This window comes from Punica granatum, chromosome 8, assembly GCF_007655135.1.
Source record: "Punica granatum isolate Tunisia-2019 chromosome 8, ASM765513v2, whole genome shotgun sequence".
Classification (NCBI taxonomy): Eukaryota; Viridiplantae; Streptophyta; class Magnoliopsida; order Myrtales; family Lythraceae; genus Punica; species Punica granatum.
In genome coordinates this window covers 8111236-8132465 of record NC_045134.1, presented here as the reverse complement: position 1 = coordinate 8132465, position 21230 = coordinate 8111236, and the positions used below count along the sequence as shown (strand labels likewise).

Here is a 21230-nt window from a genome sequence, read left to right as displayed (position 1 = left end):
AAAATTTGACGCAAAGCACTAATGGGCTAGGTTGTGAGCATGAAGGTTAGAGTTCCTCGAAATCCAAGGACAACTCCGATCTACTACATATGGCTAAGGAGTGAAATAATGTCCAAGATAAGATGCAAATGGTATATAACGGAGATTAGTAATAGCTTCAACTAAAAGAAGAGCATCGATCAAGAGAAAGTATAGCGAAGTGACGCACATCTCGCCTGATGACCAAGATATCCATGATTCGATATCGGATGAGACTATTTAGACACTCTTATTAGATATTTAGGAATTATATTTTAATATATTATGTTTATGGACTTTTTTGTAATTAAAAAAGAAAAAGAGGGACATGGATTTGCACTTACTGCCTAGAATATTGAAAAAAATTATTACGATCGATATGTTTTTTTTTATCTTTTTTTTTAATCTTGGGGAAAATAACATCTGAAATGTATATTTCGGAGATTTTCACGTAAGCTTCCGTGGAGTCACGTGTGGGGTCCGTCCGTGTCTAGGGATTGGAAATAAAGTCAAAGTGAACACTCCCCCACCTCCAGCTAATCAGCGGCCAATGGATGCCGTGAATCTCCGTTACATCATCAAACATCTGACGAGAGTCGTCCGATTCTGCAAAATCTACGGTTCAGGATTTTCCTGTTCCTTTGCTCAGGACACAGGCAGTGACAACGTAAGATCCCTATCTAGATTATTAGAACAGCAATTAATTACTGCAATTCCTCTACTGCCCCTGTCTATTACGTTAATGCCCGCGATGTCCTAACATAAACCCCTCTGCTCCAAAACCCTAATTCTATCGATTTCCCTCGCTTCTGGTCTAGGTTTTCTCTCTCTCTCCAGAGAATTCGAGTGTGCTTCTAGCTAGGGTTTGCTCGTTATGGAGGGTCTGTGCTCCTGTCCGGTCGTATTCGACACCTTCCTCAGCTCAGCCGTGGAGGCTCTCCTCTCCGAGGCCGTGTTTATGGCCGTGAAGAATCTTGCTTGCTCGCTTCTGGTGGTATATATCTTGACCCGCTTCTGCTCCGTAATTTTCCTTAAAATCAGCAATTTTTGTGTTTTTTTCACTGTTCTCGAAGTTAATGCTGTGAATGCTCTGCTATTCGGTTGAATTTCCCGATTTTGTGTCTCAAAGATGTGAAATTGTCGGCGTTTTCTGGTTGAATTGTAACTGGGTATGTCATGCTGTGTTTGTTGGTGTAGAAGAAGGCTGTATTGGACTGAGACTTGGTTGATTTGGTGATTATGGTTGAGAAAGTTCAAATTTTTTTGCCCATGAGTTGCCTTTTGGCTTTCCCTTTTCTTGTAGTTTTTGTGCTATTTTGAGTTACCGTTGTGGAAATAGCCTTCTTAATCGTAGAGATGTGATTGTAGCTTTATTTAGCTTTATTTAGCTTTGGCTTCTTGCCTTTTGCTTACTAGCTTCTGTTCTGAGATTGGTATTATCCAGTAGATCCGACTGTTCCATGGTTTTGCTCTTTTGGGAACTGACAGTAAGAGAAATTTTCCCATTTGAGTCCCTTTACCCAGACTGGCACTGTCCCTCATATACGTAGAACACATTTAGTTGAAAGGAAGGGTACCCACTGCCTTGGAACAGTTGTCAGTTATCCCAGATCAGAAACTTTTGGTAGGTCAAAGTTTACCATTATAATAGACCAAACATGGGTAGGGCTTCTAGACTGACCATGTTGCTGTGCGAGGCCTACCGGCCGTGGAAGAAAGTGGAACTAGTGCTGGTTTCAGGAAAATTTAGGGTCTTATCTCAGCTCGGTGCAGATTATTGTTTTCTGCCGTCAAATATAGAATGTCTTGTTCCAAATCTATCCCCTTTGAAATGAAGAACATTCACTGGAAAATAACAACAGGATAGTAAGAATCTGAAGAGTGCAGATACATTTATTTAATATAAAAAAATCTCTTTTATTGGCTTCGAGCTTCATATCTATCACTTTGTTTATTTCCATAATTTTGTGGTATAAATCTAATCCTAGCTGTAAGGCTAATTAGGTGGCCTTGCCTTTTTGTTTCATTTGAGAGTCCTGGCTGATAACGAAATGTGTTTTTCATGGCCAATTAGTGAAGTGTCTCATACAAGGTCTGCATTCGATTACTATGACTTAGCCAATGTCTTTTTATGAATCTCCTTTGGTGTGAGATTTAAATGCTGAGTCTTCTCATATTCCTTGTCAAGCCACTTCCTTCCCCTTTCGGTGGTATTGTCAAGGCACTTTATTATCGGCTTTGGAGTGTGCCCTCAATCTGTAGAGCTATAGCCTGTAATCCCATATACAACTGGCCGATATTTGGGCGTCCTCAGAGTCTCTGTTGTCTGTTAGTTATTTGAACTTTGTTCATCCTTTGCATTGCCTCATTTGTTTGTATAACCATCTGAAAACTTGATCTGATAGGCTTCAATGTGTGTTTCTATCTGTTTCTCCCATTGTCACCATCTGCTTGATCCTCCGTTGCTAGTAGTTTTAGGTCCTATTGCTGGGAAAGCATGATGATTTTTTCATTAAATTTCTCGGTAGTTCTTTTGCAAATGCAATGACTGTGGAAAGAAATTTTCTGCTTTAATCTTCATATTTGTCCAAAAATAAAAAATAAAAAAAATTGCCCGGCTTTCTTTTCCCCTTCACTGCACTTATCTGTAATAGGCAATTAACATAAATGTTACTTTAGTTGGTTCTCATTCTTCCTTTTCCTCCTCAGATGAAATATCTGCCCAGCGGAGTTGTCTCCCCAAAAGAGGAGGATGTGTATGGAAGGTAACTGAATGGTTCAGCTACTTCAGCAAAAGAGTAAATAGTTATAACGGGATTGATTTTTTGCCTTACCTATCGGCTTGCAGTTTTCCGATTGCACAGCTTCACGCTGTGAAGAAACCTGGTCCACAGAATGAGGATGGGAGCGAGACTGAGGATGATGAGGATGAGGAGGAAGAAGCTGATGATGGGGATGATGATGCTGGTGAAGAAGAGGATGGGTCGGGCGAAGATGGAGAGGACGAAGGAGACCCCGAGGATGAGCCCGAGGCCAACGGTGAGGGAGGCAGTGGGGACGAGGATGAGGAGGAGGATGACGATGACGACGACGACGATGATGATGGGGAGGAAGAGGAGGAGGAAGAGGATGACGAGGAAGATGAGGAGGAAGAAGAGTTGCCTCAGCCCCCTGCCAAGAAGAGGAAGTGAGCGATTTAGAGAGGGATCTAGCGACTCGTATTTAATGTATCCTGAGGTTTCTTGTGTTTTCGATGTGGGCTTTAGTTTCTTTTGGGGGTTGATAGGGAGGGTGTTTGGGTAAGTAGGAGCCTAGTAGAAGAGTTGGGAGTAGTCTGAGAGTTGTGGGGGGATTGTATGTCTGTCTCTGTTCGCATTAGAAAAACTTCGCCCAGTATTTTGTCAATGGAACATGTTTGATAACTTTTGATTCCTCCGCCCTAATATTGATCATCATTTTATCATGGTTCTCCTCTGTGTCTTCCATGTCATGATGCTAATTGTCGTTTTATATATCTCTTTGCTCGGAGCTCTGTGTTGGAAGGTGAATGTCCTGCTTTTCTCGTTTGGCCTGTTGAGATTGTGATACTACGTGGTAAAGTGGTTCCTTGGATGTTAAATTGAGTTAGACCAACCCGGTCATCGGTGTCAACTTGATTATTACTATTATATAGAAAGTATGAGCTGCACTTATTTGTAAGTCTGGATGTGAATCCATTATCTAAATCTGTCGATACGACAAGTAAATGCATGATTCGGTATCGAGTATAAAGTAGTGCGTCTACAGTGACTCGGGGTTACAGTAACATGTGGCTCTCCGTGTTGGATGCATGTGGGGTCCGTGTAGATGCGTGCATCCAATTAACCCCCGAGTCATGTTAGAAATTGCCTTGGAAATAAGGTGAAGGGGATCGATCAAAGACATCATGTGTGCAAATTTATTCAGTAGAAAAGGGAAATTGGACTCAAAAGGGGCAAATCCCAAGCCCTAACCCTAGATTGTTATCATTTTGTTATTATTATTATTATTGCAAAGAAAGAAAATGTAATTTTGAGATGATTTTCAACAGCCCGGGCCGACGATGGCAGAGGCTGGCAACAGGATGAAGGGCGGGTCCCACACGTAGGAGAAAGAGATGGTGGAGCCCGGGCCCACGGGGTGGCCACCGTTGATGAGACACGTGCCGCCCAGAGGGAGGATCTTGGACGGGTTGGTGGGCACGACCGACTTGAATCCAGTGCACCGTACTTTTATGGAGGACTGTGCACACGCGCACTCGTTCGTCACCGTCACCGTCCACTCCGGCTTCCCTTGGATCGTCCTCCCCGTGCGGACGGTTCCGATCGTCAGATCGTTCAGCGTGCACTTACTTTGACCTGCAACATCCGTTACCATAACCAAATTTACATGTTTTCCGTACAAAGACTTTGAAATAACCAAAAGTTAATTAATTATCTTTTCTTAGGCTGTCCTAAAATTAAATTCACCGGAAAAAAAATAAAAATAAAGCAGCCATCCCTCTTTTTGTATTGCTTAATTTTTATTAATGAAATTTAGGATTCTCGTCCCGTAATTCATCAAATGAATAAATAAATAAAGAATCACGTCGAGGTCGGTACATGCGAATACCGATGTCTGCCTTCATATATTCCATTACATAACACTAATACGATATAATGTCTGTTTTTCACTGTCTAATAATATTCTCAATACTTAAAAAAAAAATACAACGTTCCCAGTAATTTCATAATGCTTGTTTAAGCTTTCCTAGGATGAAGTCGTGACTGAGAAAGCTCCGTGAGTTAGGATTTATATATGCGCCTTTGTTATGAGAATGCAAAAGACCATGGTCTCGGGGATATTTAGCTTGAGATTTACATGTCCACTCGAAACGAGTGATAACGTACATAGATATTTCGAGATACCAGAGATATTCAAGTTTTAAATAAAGAGTAGGCAAGCAATTAACCTTTACCTTTGGCAACGAGACATAGGAGGACAATTGCAATGAGACAACTCTCGAGGTTTGACATGTTTACTAATTCCTTTTCCCTGTCTATATCTCAGTTTCGATGTCACGAGGAAAGCGAGAGCTCCTAGTCTTCTATACTATTAATACTCGACGCTTGAAGCTTAAATGCTATGCAATTCGATTGGACATGGCAGGTTCATAAGGACGAGAATGAATGAACCTATTATATATAGTGTCAGAATTAAATGCATCTGCATTAGATATGGTTAATAAATGCAAATTAATTATTCTAAATATTATTGTTTTATGTGATATAATAATGGAGACAATAAATATATATGAATGATTAATTAATGCACCAATTTTTTTCTAAGATTTATTATTGAAACTAATACATGCGAATGAGAAAATTGATATAAAAATCATTTACATTCCAAAGAAATTAATTGAGCATATATAAACAAATTAAAAGAAGTCATAAATTGTATGAATTATGATCATATATAGGAAATGAAAATTTAACATGAATATATGAATTTTGAATAACATTACTCTAAAAGATGCGTAATGAAATTAATTATGTCTGTACTGAATACATGTAAAATAATTAGTTGCAGAATGGTCAATAAGCAACATAACTCTTATAGAAAATAAGTGAGCGAGCCTAACAAAAATTTTTCCAAAGAAATCTATATACAATATACAGAAGTTAAAAGACGAAACTCAGGAACATGCCATGTAAGATAAGAAAAGCTTTTCATATAGCATGATTTTTCAACTTCATACGAATAAAGATGCGACGAGTGTCTCATTATTAGGTTGGCACTTGGCATCTTGCATATGCAAGTTAGAAAGACATAAACTAATTGAAGGATATGTAATGGACTAATAGATGAATTTAAAGTAACGACCTTGGAAGTTCTAAAAAAGTAATTTCGCTTAAAAAACCATCCACTTTTAGTTATAATCCCAATACCTTTTACAAAATTATAGAAGTCAATAAAAATAAAAAGAATTTATAGACAATATATAAAAGCCAAGAGAAAACTTAGGAGCATGCCATGTAAGACAGGCACAAGGCAAATTTTTTCCTACTTGATCTTTCGAGTCCTTAAGAATAAAGATGTGACGACTGTGTCATCAATGTGTTGGCATCTCGCTTATTGAAGTTGGAAAGACATATAGTAATTAAAGAATATAAGCTAGCTACATGTAATGCTTACTAATGGATGAACTTTAACGACCTTTGTACTTTTACGGAAGTAATTTCGTTTTTAAACGACTTACTTTCAGTAGTTATCCCAAAACCTTCCAAAGAACGATAAAAATTGACAAAAATAAAAAATAATTGCCAACTTTAAAAGAAAGAAGTGTTGGAATTTGTGAAGAGATAAATAATTCCTTTAAATAGAGTTCAACCTAATAAGTTTAGTCCATGCATCCATGTGCAGTCTATAAAGATTAAGAAGACCAAGCTTGAAAGAGCCACTTAGGATAAAACAAGTTTCTTATTGAGTGACCTACCGATCCCCATAAATACAGACATAACAAGTGTCTCATCATTATATTAACATCTCGATTATAGAAGTTGGAAAGATAATTTAAGAATATAAATTAGATATATCTTATAAGTAATGATTACTAATGGATGAACTTTAAGCAACGACCTTTGAGCTTTTAAAGAAGCAATTTCACTTGAAAAACGACTTAGTTTCATGAGCTATCTCAAAACTTTTCAAAGAACGATAGAAATAATCAAAATAAAAACGAAATGCCTACCGAGAAAGATGCAATGAAAATTGTGAAATGAGAAATGACTTCGTTAAATAAAATTCAAGCCAGTACGTCCATGTCCAACATACATGCTGGCATTTCATCTGATTATTTAGAAAGACTAATTCTACGAAATTATGGTAACTAAGAAAACAAGAACAGTTTAACTTTGAAAGTCACAAAATCTAATCATTTAAATCCAGTCTTACATATTTATTAGAATTTTTTTTTCAAAGAGTAAATTAGTAATTCGGCCATCCAGAAATGCGTGATACATCAAATTTAACTTCAATAAATTTTTTACATCAAATTGAGCATTGAAAAATTAAGTGTACATCAAATTGAACCTCGAGCGATTAAGTACACATCAAATTCGACCTTAATAAATTTTTTACATCAAATTAAACCTTGAAAGATTAAGTGTATATCAAATTGAACTTTGAGAGATTAAATGTACATCAAATCCTACATCAAGAAACTTTTTACATCAAATTGAATCTTGAGAGATTAAGTATACATCAAATCCGACCTTTCGTCAAAATGCCGTCAAAAAATGGATGGAAAAATCTGATCTGGCATTCAACAGTTGATGTGACATTGTTTGATTGTTTTCTTTCATTTTTTTTGTTCTCCATTTCTGTCTGGCTTAAAAAAAAATATTTCCTACAGTTCCCTTACTTTTTAATCAGAGGCGGAAAAAACTTCATTCTCCCGATGCGTCCTCTTCAATCACTGGTGCTCTTGGCGTAGTCTCGCTAATCGCTGTCGTCGTAATCTCTCTGTCACCCTCTCTCTCCTTGCCTCTAGCTCTCAATGCTTTGTCTTGCCTGACTGTATCTTGTGTCCCTGCGTGCTTTTCTGTCGCACCTCTATGTTCGAGGCCCATCTTGTCCGCTCCATTTTCGTGTTGATTGCCACTGTTTCGTTGCCGATTAGCTTTCTCTGCCCAAAATGTGGATTTATGGGAGGATTTCGTCTTTCTTCTTGACGATTGCATGTATGTCGATTGTGTTTTGGCATAATGTTGTGATTTGATCGGCCATAAGATCTGTTCATCGTCTTTTTTGTGTTTCTGATGTGGCTCCACAGGTATCTTCATTTGCATCTTCATGGTGCTCTACTTGAAGTCAACATGACGATCAAGACATACTTCTCTTATGTATAAAAATATGCATGTGCTCTGCCAACTCCTTTTTTCTTTTTTCCTTTCTCATTCTCTCTTGATGTCTGGGTAATCTTTTTCTGGTGGATATGTATCAATATTTTGGACTTTGTCTCAATTTGGAACAATGATGTCAGTTTATCTAGTAGTCTTTTCAATTGTTCCAGTGATGATGAATCCCATGTTAATTCATTAACAGTACTATTGTTTTCATAGGAGATGTAAGCAAGAGACGAGTTTTCTATTCCTTTAAATGCAAATGTTTTAATCGAGTCTTGCCTCAATTGCTGCTGTGATTTTTTTTTCTTTGGTGTCCAACTTTGATTTTAATGAGAAAATAGCATGTATTTTCCCATTTAGTTTTGCTTTTGCAAATCTTTATGCTTACTGGTTTGTTTGTAAATACATTTTATGACTGGATTTAGAAAGCAATGGGAAGGGGCAATATGATGGAAGAAAACAATCAAATAATATCACATTAGCTGTTGAATGTCAGACCAGATTTTTCCATCTATTTTTTGATATTATTCTAATGGAAGGTTGGATTTGATGCATACTTAATCTCTCAAGGTTCAGTTTGATATAAAAAATTTCTTGATATCGGATTTGATGTATACTTAATATTTTAGGTTCAATTTGATATATACTTAATCTCTCAAAGTTTAATTTGATATAAAAAATTTATTGAGGTCAGATTTAATGTAACATGCATTTTTTGAGAATCAAATTATTAATTTATTCTCAAAGGATCCTTTTTCCCAATGGGTGAGTGGCATTAGGACGTAATAAGTTCAAAGTTCAGTGGCAATGCTCTAACAACCTCTCACATTCGGCAGAAGTCGGCTAATTCAACTCGGCACGGATATCATTTTCCAATATCCATGTACGTATATATATATATATATATTGACGGTGGAAGTGGAATAGAAGGAGAAGGGTCGAGAAGTTTCTGCTCTTTGTTGCTCATCCATCCCCTTTCCCGTCCTTCGGGCTCTCAGTGACCGCCTCTCAAGCACCATTCGACCAGCTCTGGTTGCTACTCTGGCCAGGCCTCCGTCCGCACTTCGACGAGCTGCTGCTTCTCCAGTCCAGAGAAAATCGACAAACTGCCCCCAATTTCCCTCGATTTAGCGGGAAACTCTTGACCGGGGATTGGATTTCGCTCAGTTTCCGTAATTCTCTTACTCACTCCTCTCGGGTCTCTCCTTTGCTTGCCCTTCCCGGTTTCCTATGCCAATTTTTTTACTGGAATTTGGGGATCTTTGGGGTTTTTTTTTGTGGAGCTGGGTCGGTTAGTTCTTTCTTTGTGGGACAGGGGTCATCTGAATCAATGCGTGAGCTGAAGAGGAAAGATTTTGATTTTTCCACTGTCTGTTGTGGCTAACAATGAACCAGAGGTATATTGACAGGAACAGAAAAGAAAAAAACAATTTTCTTTTTTGTTGAATGTCTGGTCAGGCAGTGCTGCTGAGCATCTTGTTCGGTCCTTCTGTTACCATCTGTGTGTTCATTTGTTGCTTACTCTATGATCAGTTGCACCCAATGCGTGTCGTGCAAAATTGGAATAGTTCTTCATGTTGCCATATTTGCTGGGAATCGAAGTCGACTCCATCTATTTGTACAGGTTACTTAGATATAAATGCGATTCATCTGATGGGATTATCATTAGTTTCTGAGGAAATTCAGGAGACTTTTATGACCTGAGAAAAAGTGCAAATGGTGGTTAGGGTAGCATGAAAAATACAGGATACCTGGTTCTGTGGAGACTCAATGATACATTTGAGTTGAATGTTGAAGCATGGTGCAATTAATTGCCTGAGATGGTGGCTGTTGCTCGGAGCCTGTATTCTCTTTGCCGTTATCGTCTTCCAGACTACCTTATGAGTCCAGTTGTGCATAGATGATCTTTGCAATTTCTTGACCGAGTCCATATAGGCTTCTCTAGGTCTTTACCCAACCCATAGTTGTGGGGAATCAGTTAACTTCACATTTCCTGGGATGGGAGGTGTAATCGGCTTTTGAGTACTGGGAGTTGGTCTATAGTTTGCATTCGGTTTTATTATGTTGTGGATTTGCTCTAATCTTCTGGTAATTTGCAACAATTGAGAATGGTACAGATTGGAATTTCATGCCCTGTTTGTGAAATGAATATGGCTTTGTTTTACAAGATTTTTCTGATTATCTGCTTTAGTGCATTTTTCGTGCCCTTCTGGTCATTACTGGAACTCTGCTTAGTGCTCTCTTGGTCCTTTCATGTGCAGCTTCAAGATCTGACTCTAAACCGAGGGCTCCTCAATCATGGCCAAGCACCATCCTGATTTGATCATGTGCAGGAAGCAACCAGGGATCGCCATTGGACGGCTTTGTGAGAAGTGCGACGGGAAGTGTGTGATCTGTGATTCATATGTCCGTCCCTGCACGCTTGTTCGGGTCTGCGATGAATGCAACTATGGGTCATTTCAGGGCCGTTGCGTTATCTGCGGAGGAGTGGGGATCTCTGATGCCTACTACTGTAAGGAGTGCACGCAGCAGGAGAAGGATCGAGATGGGTGCCCGAAGATTGTTAACCTAGGTAGTGCAAAGACGGATCTGTTCTATGAACGTAAGAAATACGGGTTTAAGAAGCGATGATTGGCATAGCATGAGTTATATCCTTATGCCCACTCTCTAACTCTTAGTTTTGTTAGCATTGATGCGTCGAACCTGGATTATGTTTTGAGAATGTGCTTTGTATTATCGAGTTGTAGTCTCAAATCTGTATGTGAACAGATGTACACCTGAGTTCTACTCTAAAATGTAGACTAGAAGTCTATATGTTCCATTGCTTTCGGTGTAAATCTTTTCCAGAAAAATGGCTGGTCTCCCATCGGAGTAGGAGTTGGACAAAGTTACGGACGACATTGGATAGTTGGAGGAAATCAGAAAATAACATCCTCCCCGGAAGGCTGCATTTTTTACTTCAAATTTCTCATTCCAAAGAAGCCATTAAGACCTCAGCATTATGTTTATTTCATTTATAGAAACTTTGATTCCAATGATCTTCTCTCTTCAAATTCCATCAACTATATATTTTTATCACATTATAATTTATATATGTATTAAGAGGAAAAGAAAAAAAGCCAGGCAGCTTGCTTTCGTTGGAGCTATACCAGCTCCGGAAGCTCGCCGACTTTATACGAGGGACAAGCAGATCGATGCTTGTCCTTGCAAGCCTGAGATAAGATCAGCATGCACTTGCCTGGGGGAAAAGGATATTCACTTGTATATCCTTGGAGCTTACAATGTGGATTTGGTAGTGCCTTCCGTGGTTGAGGAATGTCATTGTCTTCCTAGTCCAAGAAGGTCGGGGATAGTCCTTATGGATCTATCATCAAGGGCTACCGTCGGCACCTTGTTGTCAGGATCAAGCAGAGAAAAAAAGAGGGAAAAAACCCCTTGTTGTCAGGATCAAGCGGAGGAAAGAAGAGGGGGAAGGACGAGGAGAACGCAATGAAACACATGTTCATAAGAACGGAGATTCAAGAGCACAATGTAACACATTTCTTTCCAGTGTTGAATGTAAGAATATACCCTGTTCAATGGGAGACAGCCTTAAAACTGAACTTCAGCATCCACAGTCTTTCTTTTCCTAGGCAACTCGTTCCTTTGTTTTCCTAGAATTCATGCCATAACTCCCAAATCCATGGAATCTCAGGATTTCTGATTTGTAGGAGAACAATTTCTTTGGTTAGGAAGGATCCTTCATTCTATACCCTTGTACTTCATGTAGAAACAATCATAGTCATTGTCATGAAACTTCGTTGAGATGGGTATGCCATTTATTAAATCATATTTTCACGTTGAGATGCACCTAAGAAGATAATATGTTAAAGATCTACTATTGACTTGAACAAGCGACAAAAGATAAAATCATTTTTTGGGTCGTGCCAATTTTTGCCCAGAATTTTATCGGCCAGGGCACGGCCCTGAAGGTAGAAGAAGTTGCAATTGCTGGGATGATCAGATCAGGGTTCGGTAGGCTCGGTGGAGGGTGGGGATGAGGATGAGGACGGACAGAGGGGAACTTGATGAAAGGACACGAAAGCTGGCAAAGAAATAAGGATGGGATGGGATCAGGCCATCAGGGATGGGGGCGAGAGAGAATTTGATAGGGGCGTGCAGGTCCAAGTACCCTGTATTTTGGGAAAGAGTAATCTCACATTCACCGAAGATAAACCCTGAACGAACGGGTTCTCTTCCCCAGCTAGATATAGCTGCAGTGAGAGACGTCAGCAGGTGAAAAAATTCATTTTAGGATTTTGTATTGTGTGTTGGTATGTATATATGTGTGTAAAGATTTGCAATCGAATTAGTATTCCCCTCCTGATGATGACGACGACGACGACGACGATGTTGATGGTGATGGTGATGTAAATAGCAGCCAGGGGAGCGAAAATTTCAAATTTTTTGGTCCCCCTGCCTTTTTTTTTTTGGGTTATTATATTCATATTTTTGTTGTGGAGGGGAGTGGAGTAGACTGATCTCAGTTGCCTTGCACTTACTTGGTCTCAGTTCTTGCTCTTGCCTGCCTACGACATAACCCTAAAATCCTAAAGTTTTTTGATTGACTGATAATGCAATTGGGATGGTCGGGTTCTATTTTAATTGATTGATTTGATGATGATAGCGTAACCGACCAACTGGTGTGTGGCTTTCCCGATTGATATATGAATGAATGCAGGAGACATTTTCGTTCCATCAGAAGGAATGCAGCAGCAGCAGGAGGGAGTTATCATACGCTAGTGTGTGCTTTTAATGCGTCCTCCTTCTCCTGTCGAATTCTCCGATGATAAAATAATAGAAAAGGAGGATTACCTTTGGCATTTCGCAAGCTTCGATGAGATTTGGATGATGACGGTGATCATGATCTGACTACACTTCATGCTGCTGCTTCTCTTGGGGGAGGAAAGCTTGAGTAACTCCCCTTCCGTTCAGGTCATGCCAAGTTGGCCACTCCTCGTTTCTCTTTGGAGGAATGCAGTTCGAGGAGACCATTTATCCTTGCACCAACAAGAAGGACCGCTCCCTCCGGTGCTCGGCTTGGCTGTGGTCTGTGTCATTACCGACTACACCTATCAGTAACGATTTTCCTTGGACTTGGAGCATGGAGCATGGGTCCTAACATGAAGGGACCACGACTTGAGCCCCTAGGAGTCCCATATGATGATGGCAGGTTATAAATCTTCTGAGGCACTGGGAAGCATCGTTCTTGGATCGTGATCTATGATACGAAATCGAGACAGTTCGAGCAGTCCAGGACACATCTTTGGATGTAATTTTAGAAGCGTAGTTGCTTACTTTCGCTGGGACAGCACCAACACTACCGAGGCCCTGACTGCAGGTGGCATGAAGCTTATTATGCAGAATAGTCCTCTTCCTGAAAGCCTCCTCCTTTCATATGACGTGGAACAGAACTACGGGGATATGTTCGACTGCCGATTCCCCATATGTCCGTGTCCAACCTACCGGAGGAACCTAATTCCTTTGGGTGGCAACACTCTTTTGATTATTGACGTGGCTGCTTATTGGTTAATCTATGGCTTGTCTCTCAGGAGAGTGACTGCAAACTTGGAGGTGCATGGCTTGAAGTGGGATAGGGCGGTAACCCATGCTTTCTGTCGGCCCTCCTCAAAGGGCGGAGGTATGACCATCAGCATCTTCATGCGAGCTAATCATCCCTATCATGATATTCCTTATGCAAAGGTCTGGCTCAGACCAAGGAGGGGAGTTGTGTTGTAACTGTCATATCGGAAGGTGTCGTACGAGTCGGTCCTCATGCTAGCCAGTATATAATTGAGTGCCTCCTCCCCTCTCACCCTCAATGTTGTCACTGTGATGTCTGTAAAACTAGTTGCTATTGCACTTACTTGACTCCAGTATCGGATGAATACAGATGCACACAATCTAACATGCCTTTGATGAGGGAATTAGGTAGAGTAAGATTGAAATCATGTAGAAAAACCTTCTTGCACGCGAATGATTCGGAAGGTTCAGCAGGGTTAATCGACCACTGAGAGCAAGTTAGTTCCTGAGCTCGTATAGGTTTTTCTCACGCTAAATTAATTAATTCAGCCTAAAGCTTATCCTCAGTAGCGCTTGGGCCAAGATCATCGGGAAGAGAAATTGCGTATTGATTCTGTTGGGGGCTTGTTTTTGGCTTGGATGTTTTGTTGCCGCAAACCTGTTCCCAAGGGTAGACTATAATGTCGAGCAAGGGGCGGGTGATTACTCGGTGACACCGGTTTGGTTGGAGGAGGTTAAGAATATCTGGCAACGCATGGTCAGAAGAAAAGCAACACAACCGAGCAGAGCACAGGAAGTCACCAAGTGATCATATTGCTGAGCGATCAGGTTAGAGGAGGAGGAAAGATGATGCTTCATCTCGCCTTATTTAATTACACCCGACATCCATTCCTCAAAATCGGGTTGCTTTCGTCTTTCGCGGGTTATTCAGCAGGCCAAATTTCCTAATTATGATGTTCAAATAAATAGACGACGGAATTTGAATTTTGGCCATCGAGTGAACTTTTCATGGGTGAAAGAGAAATGAGTAGAGTTTCCTGTTTCTTTCTGCCGTCCACTTCGGCGCCCTCTGTCACTTCATTAGGGTTTGCTATATGTTATCAATAATGATCGATCGTATTCGAATTGAAGGAACGGGCATCAACTTTAGTAAACTGTGCCATGATGGAATCTCTCGGTCGCCTCTAATGCTTCATAGGTGAAATGGCATGATGATTTAAATTGGAATGAACAAAATTATCAACATAGGGAGATTCAAGTAAGGCATGTAATGTATGTTTTCGTGTTGCACGTAAGAATGCCTCCTTGGTGGGACACAAAATTAATCCTATGTTCGAATGGAGGGAAAGGGATTGTAAATGCAATAGTTTGATAGGTAAAAGGTTATCTTTCGTTGAGAGGTCGCAGCTTATTCAAGCTGTGCTGCACTCCGTACTCAATCTCTAGTGCATGGCCTTCGTCTTGCCAAGAAAATTATAAGAACTGTTGTTGGGAAGGGATGTACTCAACCAAACAATAACACAGCGATTAATCTTCCTCCCCTACTAGTGTAATCGAGATAGGAACTAATCAAATCAACCAACAAGCAGTAAACGAAAAGAACACCAAGAATTTTACGTGGAAAACCCCGATATAGGGAAAAACCACGGGACCAACTCCGAATCAACGATCCACTATGAATGAAGGTTATATACAATGTCTTTCATCAAGGGTAAACCCTTGGATCACCAAACTCAAGAGAAACACTCTCTTGGATCCCCCAAACACTAAATTCGTCACCCACACCGGGTGGTTCACAAAGTCAGCTGAAACAGCACCTACAGAGCTCAAATAGAAATTCTGACCGTTCAGAACTTAGCCCCACGTGTTGTGAAGCAGCTGTCAAAATTTCGTCCCAATCGGAGTTCGTTTGACGTCCCGATCGAGGTTTGATCTCTAGCTGCGCGCTGCCCCTGTTGATCCGAATTCTGCTCTGTTCTTCTCTGTTATTCTGTGCTGATCTGCTGCCATATTCCTCAACTGGTTTTCTGAAAAATAAACCCTAACAATAGTGGGTTCTTGGGCCTATTAAAGCCCGATAAAAAGCCCAATACAATTTGAGCCCAACTTCCTCCAAATTGGAGGGATACCCAACAAACTCCCCCTCCCGACTATTTGGAGGCTTCGAGCATACCGGCTATACTTCGGCAAACATGAAGTTTCTCCCTAGCGAGAGGTTTTTTCATCATATCAGCTCCATTCTCATCAGTGTGCACTTTGTCTAGCTTCACCAGCTTGGACTCCAACACATCTCTAATCCAATGAAACTTGATATCGATATGTTTCGACCTCGAATGGAAAGTGGGATTCTTGCAAAGATGAATAGCGCTTTGACTATCACAGTGTAGAACATACCTTTCTTGCTTCAAGCTCAACTCCTGCAAAAACTTTTGCAACCACAACATCTCATTGCAACCTTCGGTCACCGCAATGTATTCGGCTTCCGTTGTAGACAAAGCGACGCACTTTTGAAGCCTTGATTGCCATGAGATAGCTCCCCCTGCAAAAGTCATCAAGTGTCCCGAAGTGGATTTTCGGGAATCGATATCTCCTGCCATATCCGCATCCGTGTAGCCCACTAACTCCGACTTACCAGTGCCAAAGTGTAAACACACCTTGGATGTTCCTCTGAGATACCTCAGGATCCACTTAACTGCATTCCAATACTCTTTCCCCGGATTGGAGAGAAAACGACTAACCACACCAATAGAATGAGCAATATCTGGCCTTGTACAGACCATGGCATACATTAAACTTCCTACAGCTGAAGAGTAAGGAACTTTCTTCATCTCTTCTTTCTCCTTCTCACTTGTAGGACATTGTTTCGAGCTAAGTTTGAAATGAGAAGCAAGTGGTGATGAAACTGGTTTAGCATTACCCATGTTGAACAGATCCAAAATCTTCTCGATATACTTCTCTTGAGAAAGCCAAATTTTTCCACTTGATCTGTCACAAGAAATATGCATCCCAAGGATCTGCTTTGCCGGTCCCAAATCCTTCATGGCAAAGGACTTGCTGAGCTCTTTCTTGATCTCTGCAATCTTGCTCATATCATGACCAACAAGTAGCATATCATCCACATATAACAGTAAAATGATAAAATCACCATCCGAGAATTGTTTCACGAACACACAATGATCTGAAGTTGTCCGTGTGTAGCCATGGCTCAACATGAAAGAGTCAAACTTTTTGTACCACTGCCGAGGTGCTTACTTAAGCCCATACAAGCTCTTCCTCAACCTGCACACCAAATGCTCCTTACCTTTAACTCGGAATCCTTCAGGCTGCTCCATATATATTTCTTCCTCCAAGTCACCATGCAAGAAAGCTGTTTTTACATCGAGCTGCTTGATCTCCAAATTCAGACTTGCTGCCAGTGTGAGAACAACTCGGATCGATGACATCTTGACAACAGGCGAGAAGATCTCCTCGAAGTCAACTCCTTTCTTCTGGTTGAAACCTTTCACTACCAGTCGAGCTTTGTATCGAGGTCGCGAGTTCTCTGTCTTCAACCTGTAGACCCATTTGTTCTTCAATGCTCTCTTACCTTGCGGTAGCTTCACTAGGTCATACGTGTGATTTTCAGACAAGGAGTTCATCTCTTCATTCATCGCCTTCAACCAGTGCTCCTTGTGCTCATGTGCCACAGCTTCACCATAGCACTCAGGTTCTCCCTCGTCAGTCAGTAGCACATACTCATGAGGCGGATATCTTGTAGATGGTCGTCTTATTCTATCAGATCGTCTAGGTAGATCTGCAGGCTCTAACTGTAACTACGAGCCTATATCATCCGTAGTCACATCATCATCTACCTGAGGAATCTCACCCCCAGTCGTGGTTTCTTCATACTCACCAGGTACCTCTTCCACTGGATGCTCTACATCAACCGGTACAGGAATAGAGATCTCGTGAGGATTGCCTACTCTGGCCTTCTCTAACTTTTGCAAATCCTCGATTGTCTGGTCCTCAAAAAAGACACCATCCCTGCTCCTGATGATCTTCTTGCTATCAGGGTCCCAAAACCTGTACCCGAACTCTTCATGTGCATAACCCAAAAAAATGCACTGTTTTGCCTTGGCATCAAGTTTTGATCTTTCATCTCGAGGAATGTGAACAGATGCCCTGCACCCGAAGACTCTGAGATGCTTGTATGATACTTTCTTGCCGGTCCACACCTGCTGGGGTACATCTCCATCAAATGCAACTGACGGTGTAAGATTAATAAGATCAACCGCTGACCTCATTGCCTCGCCCCAGAAAGACTTAGACAGTTTCGCCTGAGAAAGCATACAACGAACTCTCTCAACAAGTGTGCGGTTCATCCTCTCTGCAAGCCCGTTCTGCTGTGGTGTCTTCGGTACCGTCTTCTTAAGTTTGATACCGTGAGTTCTGCAGTAGTTCTCGAAAGGACCCCTATACTCACCACCATTATCAGCTCTGACACATTTCAGCTTCATGCCCGTTTCTCTTTCCACTGCTACATGGAAATCTTGAAAATCTCAGTCACCTGATCTTTAGTTCTCATAGGGTAAGCCCAAACCTTCCTAGTGTGATCATCTATAAAGGTCACAAAATAGAGAGCACCACCAAGAGATCTGTCCGACATGAAACAAACATCAGTATGCACAAGATCAAGTATATGATCGCATTTAGAGGGACGACTTCTAACAAAAGAAACTCTCCTCTGCTTACCAGCTAAACAGTGATCATAAGTGCTCAAGTGCATACCTTTAACAGGCAAAAACTGCTTTCTAGCAAGAATTTGAATACTTTTCTCGCTGATATGCCCAAGTCTCCTGTGCCATAGCTCGATAGGATAATTCTCAGTAACATTAACCTGACCGGAATTGTGCCTGGCACGCAGCCTGTAGAGAGTGTCGGTTTTCTGACCCCGTGCCACAATCAACGAACCCTTGGAGAGCTTCCATCTCCCATTGCTAAATTCGTTATTGTAGCCTTCATCATCAAGCTGACCCGTCGAGATTAGGTTAAGGCAAATTTCTGGAACATACCTCACCTTCTTCAGAAGCAACTTGCAGCCAAGCTCGGTTTCTAGACAGATATCACCAATACCGACAATCTTGCATGACTGTCCATTCCCCATTCTCACATAACCATAGTCCCCGGTAGTATAAGATAAGAAGAAATCTCGATGAGGAGTGACATGAAACGAGGCACCTGTATCTGCAACCCAGGTAGAGTCCTGACACGTGAAATTCACATAGGCTTCATCACAAACGATGTAGGTCTCTCCATCAGATGCCACTGCTGTAGTGCCTTCTTCCTTCTTGCTCTCACCGTTGCCATTCTGATTTTTCTTCGGAGCTCTACACTCCCTTTTGTAGTGTCCCTCTTTTCCACAATGATAGCAAGTGACCCTTTTTCTCATCTTCGACTTTGATCTACCCCTCGATTTGCCACGTGAATTACTATGCTTGGAAGAGAAATTTCTGCTTTGACTTCTCCCTCGTTGTTCAGTAACCAAAGCTTCAGACTGAATGGAAATTCCCGTGCCTTTCCTTCTAGTCTCCTCATTAAATAAACTGTCTGTCACCGTGGCCAACGATAGCTTCCCGTTTGGCGCAGAATTGCTTAATGCAACCACACGTGTGTCCCAATTATCTGGTAGAGTCCCTAAAAGTAGACAAGCCTGCAACTCATCGGGTAATATTATCTCCAGGTTCGTCAACTGGTTAATAATATCCTGGAAATTACTCATGTGCACAGCCATATCACCTCCATCCTGGTAACGAAGATGAACCAGCTTCTTCACGAGAAAGGCCTTATTTTGCGGAGTCTTCCTCGCGTAGAGATTTGTCAATTTATCCCACAAAGCTTTCGCATTTGTCTCCTGAGCAACATGATGATAAATACTATTGTCTATCCACTGCCGAATCAAACCAATAGTCTTCCGATTTGTGCGTTCCCAAGCCTTGTCATCCTTATCTTTGAGTTTCGCGGAATCCCCTTCAATGGGATCGTACAAATCCCTGCAAAATAGAAGATCCTCCATCCGAGACTTCCATATAGAGTAGTTGGTTGCATTCAACTTGAACATAGATCCTGTAGACTCCTTCATCTCGAAAAACACCGAAAAAACTCAAACTTCTCTAACCCGAGTCTCTGATACCACTTGTTGGGAAGGGATGTACTCAACCAAACAATAACACAGCGATTAATCTTCCTCCCCTACTAGTGTAATCGAGATAGGAGCTAATCAAATCAACCAACAAGCAGTAAACTAAAAGAACACCAAGAATTTTACGTGGAAAACCCCGATGTGGGGAAAAACCACGGGACCAACTCCGAATCAACGATCCACTATGAATGAAGGTTATACAATGTCTTTCATCAAGGGTAAACCCTTGGATCACCAAACTCAAGAGAAACACTCTCTTGGATCACCCAAACACTAAATTCGTCACCCACACCGGGTGGTTCACAAAGTCAGCTGAAACAGCACTTACAGAGCTCGAATAGAAATTCTGACCGTTCAGAACTTAGCCCCACGTGTTGTGAAGCTGCTATCAAAATTTCGTCCCAATCGGAGTTCGTTTGACGTCCCGATCGAGGTTTGATCTCCAGCTGCGCGCTGCTCCTGTTGATCCGAATTCTGCTCTGTTCTTCTCTGTTATTCTGTGCTGATCTGTTGCCATATTCCTCAACTGGTTTTCTGAAAAATAAACCCTAACAATAGTGGGTTCTTGGGCCTATTAAAGCCCGATAAAAAGCTCAATACAATTTGAGCCCAACTTCCTCCAAATTGGAGGGATACCCAACAACTGTGGAGAGTAAATGTAAAGGCTTTCCTTCGGAGTTACCGCAAGAACAGTTGTTTCGTGTAGATTGCGCACGGCTTTCCTTTATTATTGATTTATTTTTGCTCTGAAGACTGGGACTGACTTTCTTCGAAGTTTCATCTATGCAATACCTTCGTCTGCAAGCTTTATTATTAGGGCTCAGCAATGATACATGAATTGAACATCTCCATTGACAAGTATTATCATGTTGTTGGACTTTAGTAATCTCTTACATAAATCCAAACTTCAGACTTTAGATAGGGCGTGGGCGTCGGTCCGAGCAAATTCAATTAAATTTGGATAAAAATTTTGGAACATTCGTCCCTCCCGTCGTGGTCATGTGTGAGTGACCCCACAAATTTGAAATGCGACACTTTACTTCCGATTGTTATTAATTGATACACTCTCAACTCCACAACAGGTGACACTTTTTGGCTTGCTCAATTTCATAGATGAGTTATGGTCGAGCTGCGAGGATGAGAGGATAATCGTATTCACGACGAACTACAAGGAGAAGTTCGACACTGCCCTGCTACGGCCCGGAAGGATGGACGTCCATGTCCACATGTCATCCTGCACCCCGTGCAGGTTCAAGCTCCTCACCGCCAATTATCTAGGAGTGAAGGACCACATCTTGTCCAGGGAGACCGAGGATCTCGTCCGTGCCGCAGAGATCACGCCAGTAGAAGTGGCAGAGCAGCTTCTAAAGGGCAGGGACGAGCCCAACCACGCATTTAGGGACATGATCGAGTTCCTCAAGGCGAAGAATAAAGAAAATGAGGAACTCAAGGCCAAGAAGATTCAAGAAGAGTTGGAAGAAAAGAAGAGGAGGAAGATAAGAAAAGGAAAGAAGAGGAAGAAATGAAGGGGAAGGATGTAAAAACAGATAATGACGACAAAAGCA

At 41.3% G+C, this 21230-nt stretch overlaps 4 protein-coding genes across 4 annotated transcripts; 3 read left to right on the top strand and 1 right to left on the bottom strand.

Annotated features, from left to right (window-relative positions):
* The first annotated feature begins 783 nt into the window (after positions 1-783).
* On the top strand, positions 784-3481 carry LOC116188446 (nucleolar transcription factor 1-like). Its single transcript, XM_031517818.1, has 3 exons — positions 784-1012; positions 2728-2783; positions 2867-3481. Exons 1-3 carry the CDS (start codon positions 893-895, stop codon positions 3207-3209), a joined length of 519 nt encoding a protein of 172 aa, XP_031373678.1. The 5' UTR covers positions 784-892; the 3' UTR covers positions 3210-3481.
* A 438-nt stretch (positions 3482-3919) lies between these two features.
* On the bottom strand, positions 3920-5171 carry LOC116189119 (TPD1 protein homolog 1-like). The gene is made up of 2 exons (XM_031518652.1): positions 4994-5171; positions 3920-4394 (listed from the first exon to the last, which is right to left on the bottom strand). Exons 1-2 carry the CDS (start codon positions 5049-5051, stop codon positions 4081-4083), a joined length of 372 nt encoding a protein of 123 aa, XP_031374512.1. The 5' UTR covers positions 5052-5171; the 3' UTR covers positions 3920-4080.
* A 5015-nt stretch (positions 5172-10186) lies between these two features.
* LOC116215904 (PHD finger-like domain-containing protein 5B) lies at positions 10187-10882 on the top strand. The gene has a single exon (XM_031551713.1). It carries the CDS (start codon positions 10224-10226, stop codon positions 10554-10556), a length of 333 nt encoding a protein of 110 aa, XP_031407573.1. The 5' UTR covers positions 10187-10223; the 3' UTR covers positions 10557-10882.
* Positions 10883-20737: 9855 nt separating this feature from the next.
* LOC116187244 (protein HYPER-SENSITIVITY-RELATED 4-like) lies at positions 20738-21226 on the top strand. Its single transcript, XM_031515899.1, has one exon. It carries the CDS (start codon positions 20874-20876, stop codon positions 21189-21191), a length of 318 nt encoding a protein of 105 aa, XP_031371759.1. The 5' UTR covers positions 20738-20873; the 3' UTR covers positions 21192-21226.
* Positions 21227-21230: the final 4 nt, after the last annotated feature.